Consider the following 14,180-nt stretch of genomic DNA (forward strand, 5'->3'; position numbering starts at 1 on the left):
GATGGGAAGCAAGTATAGAATCATTCAAGATCTGAGTTATTTACTTGTAATCAGGCTAGGAGATCCCACTGTGAATAAAGATCCCATGAGTTAGATATTTGGGGCTACCACAATAATTAGGCATGTTCATGGGACTTAAAAGAAAGCAGGCTGGGTCAAAAGGAAAACAAGGCAGTGGGATTTATAAGCTTCAGAACACTAAACCAAAAGGTAACATGACTTGCTTGGCATCACAAATGCACACCAAAGAAAGAGCTAGCCTACAAAGCTGGTTTTTGCCTTTGTATTTCCAGGGCTTACCCTACTGCTCAACTCATAACAAGCTCTATTTAAAAACAAAACAAAACCCATCCTTACCTTCTGCCATAGAATTGATATTATGTAGCATACCAGGTATATTAGCATCATGGAAGTATTATTGATGTATTTATTGATATTGTATCCTATGTATTCATATACCACACTCATGGTCATGTTACTTATTGATTATTGAATTGCCAAATCTTCAGTCCAAAGGACAAAAGAATTCCTGAGCAGGACATTATTTGCCACAGGGTCCTAGCTCACACCTTGTTAGAGTACATTCCTTTCCAAGTCACATGTTTGATTAACCTCCTCCTCTTTGATTATGTGATTGTCAATTGAGCCAATGTTAAAGCCTCTGCCATGTCACATGTTCATTAGTTACTTCCCACTCCACATTCCTAAACTCTCCAATAAAAGTTTGAGGGCACGTGTAGAGCCCTCTCTCAATCCCATCTGAGGAGCTCGGCAACATGTAGTCCATATTTTTTAACTCCTTGTCTCTGAGCCTTTATTCCTGTGTCTCTCTCGTTCTCTCCTTTACCCATTTTCCCTCAGTTTCCAATCTCCTTCTCAGGTTACATATTAAAATATCAGTTCCAAGCAATGGGGATTAAATGACTTGCTCAGAGGCATACATCTAAGAAGTATCTGAGGCTAGATTTGAACCCATCATTTCTATTTATTTGACTAGCTTCCCCTTATAGTAAGCTCTTAAATGTGAGTTGATTGATTGATAGACAGCTACTAGATTTTCCTTTATCTTTTGTTCTTCATCTATGACATAAACTCATCCCAAGAGTCCTCAACCTAACTTTTATTTTCCATTAATTCTATCAGTGGCTTCACTTAGCCATCATAATCGTCGTGACTACAGTGACACAGAAAAAAGTAAAAGACTAAGGCAGTTTAGCCATGTTCCTCCTTCCTCCCACTGATGGTGGGAAAGGGAGACAGAAGAGAGGATTTCCAAAATTTGCCCTCCAATTGTCAATAAGTACCTTGCGCAACTTTCCATAATCAATGAGTTCTGGCCGGTGTCTGTGGATCAATGCGCAGAATCCAAGGCCATCTTTCCAGCTGTAGAGGAAAGAAGGAATGATTGAAATATGAAATATTCTGAGAGTGGATGAAGGATCCTAAAGTCAGAGGGGTGTAGAGAGAAAGAACCTTAGAGATAGTTCAACTTTCTCATTTTACAGATGAAGAACTGAGGTCCAGAGAAGTTAGGACTTGCCTAAAGTTGCATAGCTACTGGGTATAGGAGGCAGAATTTGAACCCAGGTCTTCCTGACTCCAAGGCCAGCACTCTGTCCACTACAACATGCTGCTTATAATCTTGGATGGGGAGAAAAGTTTGGGCGGGAAGACACAGTTATCTTCTTTTCAACATATTCTTAATCTGGCCTCAAGACACTTCCCAGCTGTGTGACCCTGGGCAAGTCACTTAACCCCCATTGCCTAGCCCTTACCACTCTTCTGCCTTGGAACCAATACACAGTATTGATTCCAAGATGGATGGTAAGGGTTAAAAAAAAAACATATTCTTAATATCTTAAATATTAAATATTTTATTAAAAGCTGAACCTTGATTCAACCAACTAAACTTGCTTAATAACTATTTACAAATAAATGAATAACTTTCAATGCATAAAAGATAACTGTTCTTTTAGTTATTTCCTCTAAGACCTCCATCATTCTTTTTTTTTTTAAAGAGCAATCTATATGAGATTTACGATGACCATGGTTTTTTTTAAAGTCACCATACAGGTACCCCTTCTTTCCAAGATAGCTGAATGGCAAGTCAGAGACTGGGAAACAGAAAATGGAAAAGGACCTCCCACCTCTTCCTGATCAAACCCCATCTCTAAATTTTAATAGCCTGATGTCTAGGGAGCCATGACCAAGAATTGTCTACTCGGTCCAACATCATCTCTTTTGCACATAAGTACTAGAGCGCTCTCTCTCTTTCTCTAGGATTAACTGAATTGCATTATATCTACCTACTCCTACCTCCTTCTGCTATGCTTTGTAAATATACTGTTCTAGGCATTCCAGGAGATTAGACCAAGATTTATCATCCATTGCAAAAAACATGGAGAGTATTAAAGACTGTTTGAGATAGAAAAGAACTAGGAAACATCCTTTTCTCAACAATTTTCCTAAAAATATATGTTAAAGGGCAGTGAGGTGGCACAGTGGATAGAACACTAGGGGAGAAGTTGGAAGGACTCAGGTTCACATCTGACCTCAGACACCTCACAGCTGTGTGATCCTTGGCAGGTCATTTAACCTCATTTGCCTAGCCCTTGCCTAGAATTGATAACTAAGACAGTAGAAAATGGTTTAAAAAGAATATATATTCACTACCTTTCCCTCCCTTCCTTGTAGAAGTAGGGGGACTAAAGTTGGGTTGTGGGATAATTTATATAACTTTGGTCTTTTTCTAATGTGTTCATTAATTTTGCTGATCTGTTTTGTACTTTTTTTATTCTTTGTTATAAGGGATAGAGGTCTTGGTGAAGAATTAGGAAGGGTTATATTGGGAAATGTAGATGATATTTTAAAAATCAATTTGGGGGCAGCTAGGTGGCTCAGTGGACTGAGAGCCAGGCCAAGAGACAGGTCTTGGGTTCAAACATGGTCTCAGACCTTTCCTAGCTGGGTGACTCTAGATAAGTCATTTAACCCCATTGCCCAGTCCTTACTACTCTTCTGAATTGGAATCAATGCACAGTAGTGATTCTAAAATGGAAGGTGAAGGTTTAAAAAAATCAATATAAATTTATTTTTAAAGGAAAGGCCCTTCCAATACTCCACGCATAGCCCCAAATAATCTTTGCTTAGATCAGTCCCATGGAGGTAGGGAAGGCTCAACAGCACCTTTGCCAAAACAGCCAAGCTAGGATGGTGAAAACATACAAGAGACATGTAGATCACATACCTAATGTGGAAGTTCTGAATGTTCACGTTTTTATATGGGGCCGTCTTCCTCTGACACCATAGCAGCAGTCCCTCCTTTGCTGATGTCTCTGTGAAGTGGGCAAAATGGGAGAATTAGGAACAGGTCAATTGGTGGTGCTACTGGCTACATCCACGCATATGTGGGTTACTTGAGGCAATAACATGTGGTCCTCATTATGGCGGCTAGTGAAGCCATCTCCCACTTTTGTACTTACAACACAATCTCCTCTCTCTCTGAAATAGGATTCTCTCATTCATGAGAAGGCACTAAATCTAAGAAGGGAGCCCTATTACCTTGGGTATTGCCTTGTACCTCCCCTAACTGAAATTCCCACCAGTCCAGAGGGGCATGGCACTGGGTTACAAGTAAGGAACTGGAGTGTTGTAATGGCAGGACATGTACCTTTCCCTACAGCACTGGACAGGGTATCTTTCCATAGAACCCAAACCTTGTGGGTCTAGTCAATCCCACCATATAATTATTAGGCATGCTATCCAGATGTGATATAAAAAGGCAATAACCTTCCCATTTCCCCTCCCCTAAACAGTATCATTTTCCCAGATATATACTTTCCACATGATACATTAAGTGCATATAAGTGCAAAGATCAAGGTTATCATCACACATCTAAGTGTGACCAGGTCCTTGAATGCATACAAGATGAAAAGTCAAAAAGATAAACATTCGGGCAGAATATGAAAAGAGAAAAATTCTGGGAAAGAGTCCCCCAGTTTGTATGCATACAAGGGAATGAGAAATGTAGAAAAGATGAACATTTGGGGAAAATAAAAGAGAAGGTGGGATGAACTCCAGCCATACCTTCCACTGAGATATCCTGAATAGCAAAGCGAAGGATGATGGTCCAGATCATCCCTAGGGTCATTTTCACATTTCCATCCACAATTTCTGTAGAAAAAAGCAGATAAATATTAGAACGGGTGCCTCCTGGTCTTGGGCAGCCATAAGAGTTTGATTAGAGACCACAAATGTTTTATATTAGGGATAACTCAGGATGAGAACCAGAGCTAGAAAACCAGGAAATTCTTTAAAAGAAGAATTGTTCTTTTCTATGTACACAAGGGGTTCTGGGAAGCAGGTTGGAGAGATATAACAATTCCATGAAATTAATCTAAATAACTCACCTTTAAGTCATACAGACCATACAGACTCTGTCCTTTTGCATGATAATTCCTAATCTGGGAGCATGGATTTAGAGACACGAGTCACTAAGCAGTCTAAGCGGACTACACGTTAGTCAATTCAGTCAGAATTTGAACCAAACTTCTCTAATTACAAAAACAGTGCCTTTTCTACTATAGAAGGATGGATGCTAAAGAGGCCAGGCCACAAGTATGGCATAACTACTGCTCCCTCCACTGTAAAGGTGGCTAGATGATGTCATGGATCAAGGGCCAGTCCTGAGTTCAAATTTGATTTCAGATACTTAAAATGCTCATTCTCTTTCGCCCTTTCCCTTCAAAGTAAGGTTTCTACTTAGGTTATATGATAAAGAGAATAGGGAGGGCAGCAAAGGAAGGGGAAGAATAAAGGTTAATGAGAAATAGACCTCAATGGGCATTTCCCCCCCAAAAGATACTGACAAGGACCCCTAATAATACAAGCAACACAAGGTGGAGCTGGATCTGAAATGCCCTAAAAGATCTCCCAGTCCTTTATTACCCACTTCCATGTCTCTCTTCATTATTTTTTTAAAGAATATCCAGTATTCTTTAAAGTTCAGACCAAGCATTGCTTTCTCCATGAAATCTTGCCTGGTTTCTCCCAGCTGCTCCCTATGTCTCCCTTGAAATGACCTTGTATTTATGGGTATACATGCTTCCTCCTGCAATAGAATGTAAATTCACCAATGACAGGGACTGTTTCACTGTCTGTGTATCTCCAGTGTCTAGCATACAAGAGGCCATTAATAAATATTTACTGATGAATTAACTCCATCCTCCATAGGGTATGGACCAATTTACCAAATGTCCTCCAAGATGAGCATGGAAGTCACTTAAGGTTTCACACTTAAAATTTCTGCATTCACGCCTATGGTAGAACCTTAAGATTTAATATAATTTCCATGCTGGAAGAAACGAGAGAATATCTAGCTTAGACCCTTCATTTTAGAGACAAGGAAGGCAAGGTCTACTAGTGTCAGACTTTAGATTGGATTACAGGTCATCTTCTATTGTAGTCCAAGTGTTCCCCCTCCCCCCCAAGTCTTCTTTTATAGGAGCAGGTTGAAGATTCCAGCTTACCTAGACCCCATTTTAAATTGGAGTTGGAGCTTTGGCAAGGGCAGCCCATTCACATAAGGCAAAAAAAACAAAATAAACAAACAAAAAAAAAAACTGAGGTTGCAAAGATTCCTGGGGCGGGTAGGTGGCTCAGTGGATAGGGAGTCAGGTAAGCCTGGATTCTGGAACACCTGGATTCAAATTCAGCTTTAGACTAGCTCTGTGACTCTAGACAAGTCACTTAACTCCAATTGCTTACCCCTTCTTGCTCTTTGTCCTGGAACCAATATTTAGTATCAATTCTAAGACAAAAGGTAAGAGTTTTAAAAAAAGATTCTCACCAAGAGTCTTGCCTCTGCTTTCTTCCTACCTACTGGCTGGGCTGCAGTTCACAGGTGTCAAAGATTGCTCATAAACCTAGTCTGGTAACATCCCTCCCTGGTGAATGAATGAAATGTGGGAAGGATGCAGAAGTCATCTCCTTGTGGCTACTAACAGCAGATGGCAGTGTTTCCTATAAGCTTACACTGAAATGGATACTATATAAAAAAAGGGAGAAACCACTAGGTTTTTCCTTGCTATGGTCCACACAGCATGTTTTTACAAAATGCTTTAAGATTCACAAAAAGTTTCCCTTACAACCACTGTTAACCTCATTTTGCAGATAAGAAGATAGATAAAAGTTCAGTGAAGGTCTTTATATAAAATTTTTATAAAAATTGTGTTGCATCAATGTAATAGAAACAACAGACATGATGAATCTAGAAAGGCCTGGAAGACCTGTGAATTGATGCAAAATGAAGCAAGAGCCCCCCCAAAACAAACTGAACAACAACACTACCAAAGTCAATGGGCAGAAAAACCCCACCATGAAACAAGTATAAATGAATGTTAAAAAAATTACAAGAAACTAGGTTTATCCCAAAGAAGAAAGATAAGATACCATTCCCTTCCCTTTGCTGAAAAGGAAGGAGAAAATGGTGAAATATTCATAGGTGTGGAACATTAAATTTATTGCCTTTTTAATGTATTGATGTCTGATTTTTTAAATTTTTATTTAAAAAATATTCTTTGTTATATGGGATGATTCTCCTGAGACAGGAAATTTAGGTGATGTGAAAACAAAAACTTTTAATTTTAAAAAATTTTTTATGAAGAATATGAAACTGAAAACAATTTTTTTTATTTTTAAAGAAAATGAAAATTTCCCAAAAGTTATACTCAACTTAAGTAGAAAATATAGGATTTGAACCCAATTCTTTTCGTTCCAAACTAATGTTCTTCCCATCATCTCTGTTCACAACAGTGACAGTTCTTAAGTAAATACAACTAGTGTTTATTAGAGACTCTGTGAAATGATCTCAATTCTGATCCTATTAGGGTACCTAGCAAAATCCTGGTTTTAGCTAGGCGGTGCAATAAATAAGAGTGAAAAGCCTCAAGTTAGGAAGACTTATCTTCCTTAGTTCAAATCTGACCTGAGACACCAGTTGTGCAGCCCTGAGCAAGTCAATTAACACTACTTATCTGAGTTTCCTGATCTGGAAATGGCAAACCACTTCAGTATCTTTGCCAGTCAGACATGACTGGAAAACTACTAAATAAAAAATAAAACCAGGATGGTAATGGGGATTTGTCAAGAAAGGGCCTCCAAATACAGAAAGAATTCAAGGAGAGCCCAAGGACTTACTGTCTTCAGAAGATCAACTTAGTTACAAGTGGGGAGAAACTCATCAACTAGACTTTTCGTTATGAGGTGATAAATTTTTCAACCATGACCAATGCAACAATGGAGGGATTATAAATGATACTGGCAGAGGGAACATTCCCACTGATGAAAACATAAATCTTTACAAGTATTAATAGTTGTGAATTATGGACTTTTTTGTTCTCTACAAATATCTCTAAATCCTCTATAGACATGCCAACATTCAAGACTTTCCACAATATGGTGCCACTTCATTATTTTATAGGTCCATGCTTTCTCTCCCAAGAGAAAATAAATTATTTGAGGAGAGGCAGAGCCTGTTTCACCTTTCTCTTTGTATCCCTAGTCACTGTCAAGGTGTTAAAGTGGATCCATAATTTTTTTTATCCATCCAAATCTTTTTTAAATCCTACCTTCTGACTTTGAATTGATAGCAGAAGAATGTCTAGGGCAACTGAGATTAAGTAACTTGTCCAGCGTCACATAGCTAAGAAGTATCTGAGGCCAAATTTGAAACCAATATCTCCCATTTCCAAGCCTGGCTCTCTATCCACTGAACCGCCTAGTTGCCCGCAAAGTAGATGATTAATAAATGCTTGTTGATGAATCAATTCCGTTCCTTTGGAAATGGAATGATGTGGTTGCTGGGATCCAGGCCAAGCCTCATACCCAAGTCCTTATTACATCCTTTTTTATATACCGTTTTATGTGACTCTCTTCTATTCTGAACAGCAGCAGGCAAACTGAGTGACTCTCAAAGCAATACAATGCATACACTTCCCACCTTATTGCCTTTTTCTCAAGATGGTGAAACATGCTTAGAAAAGCCTACTTACCAATTTTCTGTTCAATGCATCCATTAAAATCCATCTCAAATACTTCCTCCTTGATCCCTAGACCATTAATGATTTCTCCCTTGTCAAGAGGCACTGCATATCTCTCTTATACATCTTATTTAGTATTACAGCTATTTCTATGTGTGCCATATACCCTTACTGGGCTAGACCTACACAAAGGGGTGGGAGTGGCATGGAGAAGGAGGAGGAGGAGGAGAAGGTATTCAAAGAAATGCCATGTGGAATACAAATTAAATTCATTTTGCTTGGCCCTAAGAAGATTGAGAGAGTAAAAAAGCAAAAACAAAACCCAGTGGGAAAAGTTCAGCTCCATAGAAGAGTTGAGAAGATGTAGTTGCCTACCCTCTATAGAGGTGTAGGGCTATACAAATGTCTACCATATTGTCAGGCATGGCTAATGTGTTGGCTGGTTTGGATAAACTGCTGTTTCTATTTCTGCCTAGTCCTTATCATCACTCTTCTGCCATAATGTCTGTGGGCTGGGCTGCTACAATTTTTAAATGGAAGGTAAGGGGTTTAAATATATATATATATATATATATATATGATTTCTGTCTGGCAGATCCTTTATTGAAGAACTATGAAAGAACATGTGTTGAAAATCACACAAGAAGCAGACATAAATGGTTGATGATCTTCACCTATGAAGGTAGAGGAAAAAGAATAAACTTTATGTGGTATATATTATGAGCCAAGAACTGTGCAAAGCACATTATATTTTCTTGGATTCTTACAACACTGCAAAGTAGATGTTATTGATTATCTCTATTTTACAGTTGAGGAAAGGCCAACATTTTTAAGGCCAACAGAAGTCAAGTGATATGCCCAGGATCACACAATTGGTAAGTGTTTGTCGGATTTGAACTCACATCTTCTTGACTCCAAGCCCAGTGCTCTGACCATTGTGCTACTATAAAGGGAGTACTATCAGCAATAAGGCCATGGGTCATTTGAAAACTGAAGAATATTCTTTACTAAAAACCTCTTGCATTTGCCTCACTGTGTGATGTGTGGATGGCCTTATACCAGTTGAGCCCACACTCTGTCAAGCACCTACACCAATCTAGAAAACACTCAAGCACTTGCCAGATGTGGTGTTCCTGATTACCAAAGACTATCAGGCCTAAAACTAGAAAAATTCGTTGCCCAAAGATTTATTCAGCAGGAAGTAAATTTTTCAGACTAGCACAACTCCAAAAAAACATCTTTTGAGGCATAAAAGATCCACCTCTGTTGAAAGTATATCTTTACGAAGTCATGGCTCCTCATAAAACAGAAACAACTGATCAGAATAATAAAAACAAAGTAGGAACAAGAAATGAGACTGGCACAGAAGAGAGCAATTAGGCACAGACATCTCAGGGAGGAGCTTCAACAGATGTTTGGTTAGTTCTTCTAGATCTTGATTTAATTTAGCATTTTTTTTTAATTTAGAATTTATTAGTATTTGTTGCCAAGCTCTTGGTGCCAGCATCCCACCTTTTCTATCTTTCTTGGGCTGGGAAGAGAAGGTTTAAGAGGGAAAATGATATCCACCTGAAAATATCTGTCTCAAAGAAGAATAATATTTGTACTGGTGTGTAGTGCCTGAGGGCAGAACAAGGAACACTGGGTCCAAGCTGCATAGAGGAGTCTTGGGCTGGATGTTCAAGAAAACTTTCTAACCCTTTGTTCAATCATTTTTCAGTCAAGTCTGACTCTTTGTGATCTCATTTGGGTTTGGTTTGGTTTGGTTTTGTCAAAGATACTAGAGTGGTTTGCCACCAGATGATGAAACTGAGGCAAAAAGGATTAAGTGACTTGCCCAGAGTCACATACCTAATAAGTATCTGAGACCATATTTGAACTCATGAAGATGAGTCTTCCTAGATCTAGGATCATCTCTCTGTCCAATGCACCACCTAGTTGCCCTTATATAAAAAATGTAATGGACTAGCTCTCAAAATAGCAAGTTCCCCCTCACTCGGGATCTCTTTAAAAAAAAAATTCTTACCTTTTGTCTTAGAATCAATATTGCATATTGGTTTTAAGGCACAAGAGTGATAAGGGCTAAGAAATGGGAGGATTAAGTGACTTGCCCAGAAGCACACAGCTAGAAAGTATCTGAGGCCAGATTTGAATCCAGGACCTCCTGTCTCCAGGCCTGGCTCTCTTTCCACTGAGCGACTTCACTGAGGTCTTAAAAGCAAATATTTTACATGACTGATTGCTCGATAGACCCGGCTTGATGGCTTCTTCAAACTCATTTCTGCGATCTTTCTATTGCTCATACATGGTAGACCCTGTCATTCCCCAACTCAAGAAATTTTAATGGTTCCCTATGGACTCTAGACCAACTTAAATTCAAACTCCTCCTCTTGCATGTAAAGCCTACCACAATCTGGTTCAAAACGTATCTTTTCAAACTGGTTTCAATGCTCTCCAACCCACTCCCCCACCCACTCGATGTTTCAGCCAAACTGGGCTACCTGCTGTTCCTATACATGATGCTCCAGCTTTTGCCTCTGTGTCTTCGCAGAGGCTGTCCTTCTTTGCCTGAAATGAAATCTCCCCGCCTCCCCTACATTCCCTAATTTCCTTCAAAGATCAGCCCAAGTGATAACTCCCACTGAGGCCTTTTCTGATTACCCTGGGGGTTTGTGCCCTGGAATAACTTTGCATATATTTTATATATTTGTTTTATGTCTGCATATAAGAAAAAAAATCTTTTCCCCAAAGAGAATGTAAGATCCTTCAGAGCAAGGACAATTTTGCTACAGTCTTTGTATCCTGGGCATTTAGTATAATGTCTTAAAAGTGCTATGATGTGTCAGTTACAGATACTTAATGTTTGTCGAAGGAATGAATACAATCCTCAGCATTCTTTCTCCCAAAGACGCTCTAGCTCCCTGTAAACACAGCTCAGCCTCAAAAGAGCTTCAATTCCCACCTTTTTCAAGTGCTCCCTATTACAAGGACAGTCTCTAAAAAGTCCCCAGTGAATAGACATCCCTTTTTCTGAGAAGCAGCATAGTATGGTAAAAAGAGCACTGAGCTTAGGGTTAGGATATCCAGCTCTATCAAATATTTATGTGTTGTGTGACCCTGAGAAAGTCACTTGATCTCTGTTGGCTTCAGTATCTTTAAATGTAAAATGGGAATCCTAATACACCACCTACTTGACCTTGGGCTAAGGAATGTATTTTGTGAACTTTAAAGCACTAATGAAATTTGAGTTCTATAAAAGTTGGCTCCCTGAGGAGATGCTTCACAGCCCTTGTAACTACTAGGAAAATAAGCCCTTCCCTTCTGGTAACAGGCTGGGCTTGATCCAAGAAGTAGAAAGCTAGGAAGTTTAAAAAAAAAAAGAATATTCTTCACAGCTTTGTGAATATGTGTGGGCTTATACCTTCTTGTCTCTCCGAAGTCTCCATCTACGCTTGTTTTTAGAGGTTCCTGAGCAGTAAGTAATCTGCTCAGAACTAGCTTAAAAGACTGAGGACTCACACAGACAAAATTCCTCCTTGCTCCCCATTTTCTGTTAACAGTGTTCTTATCCTTCCAGCATTCCCATCAGATGCTGCTTCCAGATGGAATGTTCATTTGTCAGTGGCACAGCCTTAATCAGCCAGTCCCCTATAGGTTTCTGGTTAAATGATTTGAGAAATGGGTTCTTTCTGGGAGTATTAAAAAAAAAAAGTCTAGGAAATGAACCCATGTGAATCCACCTGCCAAAGGAGGAAAGGCTGAACAATTTGCAATAAATTAATATAACAAGATATTAAGTCATACAATAATGATGAATATGAAAAACTCAGAGGTACTTGAAAAGGCTTATAAAGAATTGGTTCAGAGTGAAACTAGCAGAACTAAAATTACCGAACCAGTAACCACAGTATACTAAAAAATCAAAAACTTAATGCAAAAGACATGGGAACACTGGTCAATGAAATGATCAATCTTGACCTCAGAGCCTAATGATAAGGCACGCAAGTCACCTCTTCTTAGCAGAGAAGCAGTATCCTATAAGCATATAATGAGGCAAAACTTGTTAAGTGTGGTCACAGTATTGATTCATTTTGTTTAAATGTATTCCTTGTTACAGAAGAGAATTCTTTTCTAGCAGGGGGATCCTGGCCCTACATAGTTATTTCTCCTATTGCTAATAACAATGACAACAACTTACATTTATATTTACAGGCTCTACTAAGCACTATACAATTATTATTTCATTTGATCCTCACCACAACCCTAAGGAGACCCCATTTTGTATGGAATAAATATTTTAATAATATAAAATATTTTATAAGTGCTCTATTTGAATAAATAGGGAAACTGAGGTAAATAGGACTTAAGTGACTTTTCCAGGGTCATATAACTAGGAAGTATCTGAAGCTGGATTTGAACTAAGGTTGTCCTGGTACTCTATCCACTCTGAAATGACAGTGATATGATATGAGGAAGAAGCTGTGGAAATGAATGGCATTAAGGCCTATAAGACAAATGGCACTGGACACTCCTCCCCCAGTGCCTTGCCCTGAGTGAATCTGAAAGTGAAATGAGATTGGAGTTGGCGGAGATGCAGCACAATTGAGATACCAATGCATTGCTGGTGGAGTTGTAAACTGATCCAACCATTCTGAGGGCAATTTGGAACTATGCGCAAAGGGTTATAACACTGTGTATTTGGCGTCTGTATCCCAAAGAGATAATAAAAAAGGGGAAAGGACTTACTTGTACAAAAATATTCCTAGCTGCTCTCTTTGTAGTGGCAAAAAACTAGAAAATGAGGGGATGCCTTTCAATTGGGGAATGGCTAAACAAATTGTGGTATTTGTTGGTGATGGAATACTATTGTGCTCAAAGGAATAATAAAGTAGAGGAATTCCATGGAGACTGGAACAACCTCCAGGATGTGATGCAGAGTGAGAGGAGCAGAACCAGGAAAACATTGTACACAGAGACTGATACAGTGTGGTACTAAAGCCTCCCGGCCAGTGAGAAGCCTTATGGTAGGAAAATAGAAAAGGGATAGAAGTTTTGGATTCCGCGAAGGGCATGAAGGAGCCAACCTTTGAGATGTCAATAATGAGTCAGAGATCAGATATTATTAATATTTTGGAGCCGCAGCCATGCTCTGATCAATGGACGTCACTGAAAGGCTATATTCCATCCAGAGATCCCAATTTAACACTTCACTGGTCAGAGGATGATATAGCTCAGCTAAGAGAATGAATAGAGATTAATAGAGAGAATTAGAGAATGCTAGGTATTAGCATTGGAAAAGAAAGAGACACCTGGCCAAAGGCCAGGCCTCAGGTAGAGATAGAGAGGAGAGGTGGAAAGACAGTGTTGAGCAAACCAAGGAGAGAGGAACTGGCCAGGGCTTCCCAATTTAATCTCTTTGATATGCAAATGAACTCAATACATATTGATAAGTTACATAGTGTATTGCCATTGAATAACTGCAAATTACGACAAGGTGAAGGTGGAGTTTTTATCCTCAGGTGAGTGAGACAAAGGGAAGCAAGGTTTTGTGCCCTAACTCCAGCCACACTGGGAACAGAGTTCATTGCCATGCGCAGAATGGCCATGTGCCCATTCACAATCCTTGTCTCTCCATAATAATACCTATGGGCTGGACTGCTACAAGTACAATCAAAAGTAATGGACTTCTCCATTAGTGGCAATGCAGTGATCCTGAACAACTTGGAGGAATGTATGAGAAAAACCACTATCCACATTCAGAGGAAACACTAAAAACACCGAAGAAAAACAAGTGCTTGATTACATGGGTCGAGGGGATATAGACTCTAAATGATCGCCCTAGTGCAAATATCAATAATATGGAAATAGGTTCTGATCAAAGACACAAGTAATACCCAGTGGAATTTTGCATCGGCAAGGGGAAGGGCAGGGGGAGGGGAAGGAGGAATAGAATATGATTTTTGTAACTAAGGAATAATGTTTGAAATTGACCAAATAAAATAAAAAAATTTTTAAATTAAAAAAAAAAAGAGCTGTATGGATACAGGTCAAAGGATATTATCTTTCACATCAGTATATTTGTGGTTTTATTTGGGGGTTTTGGCTTTATATGAATGTGTTTTTATAATAATGTTATATGA

At 39.0% G+C, this 14,180-nt stretch overlaps 1 protein-coding gene across 3 annotated transcripts in view; it reads right to left on the minus strand.

The window, feature by feature from the left end:
• Window positions 1-14,180, minus strand: part of ACTN1 (actinin alpha 1) — a 123,596-nt gene that overhangs the window by 40,052 nt on the left and 69,364 nt on the right. For all 3 annotated transcript variants that reach the window (XM_001370071.4, XM_003339444.4, XM_003339443.4), the window contains exons 4-6: window positions 4,088-4,174; window positions 3,248-3,335; window positions 1,305-1,383 (exon numbers count right to left, since the gene is read on the minus strand). In XM_001370071.4, the coding sequence (XP_001370108.1) occupies window positions 1,305-1,383; window positions 3,248-3,335; window positions 4,088-4,174 (254 nt within the window). The remainder of the gene's footprint in view (window positions 1-1,304; window positions 1,384-3,247; window positions 3,336-4,087; window positions 4,175-14,180) is intronic.

Source organism: Monodelphis domestica, chromosome 1, assembly GCF_027887165.1.
Source record: "Monodelphis domestica isolate mMonDom1 chromosome 1, mMonDom1.pri, whole genome shotgun sequence".
In the NCBI taxonomy this organism is placed as follows: Eukaryota; Metazoa; Chordata; class Mammalia; order Didelphimorphia; family Didelphidae; genus Monodelphis; species Monodelphis domestica.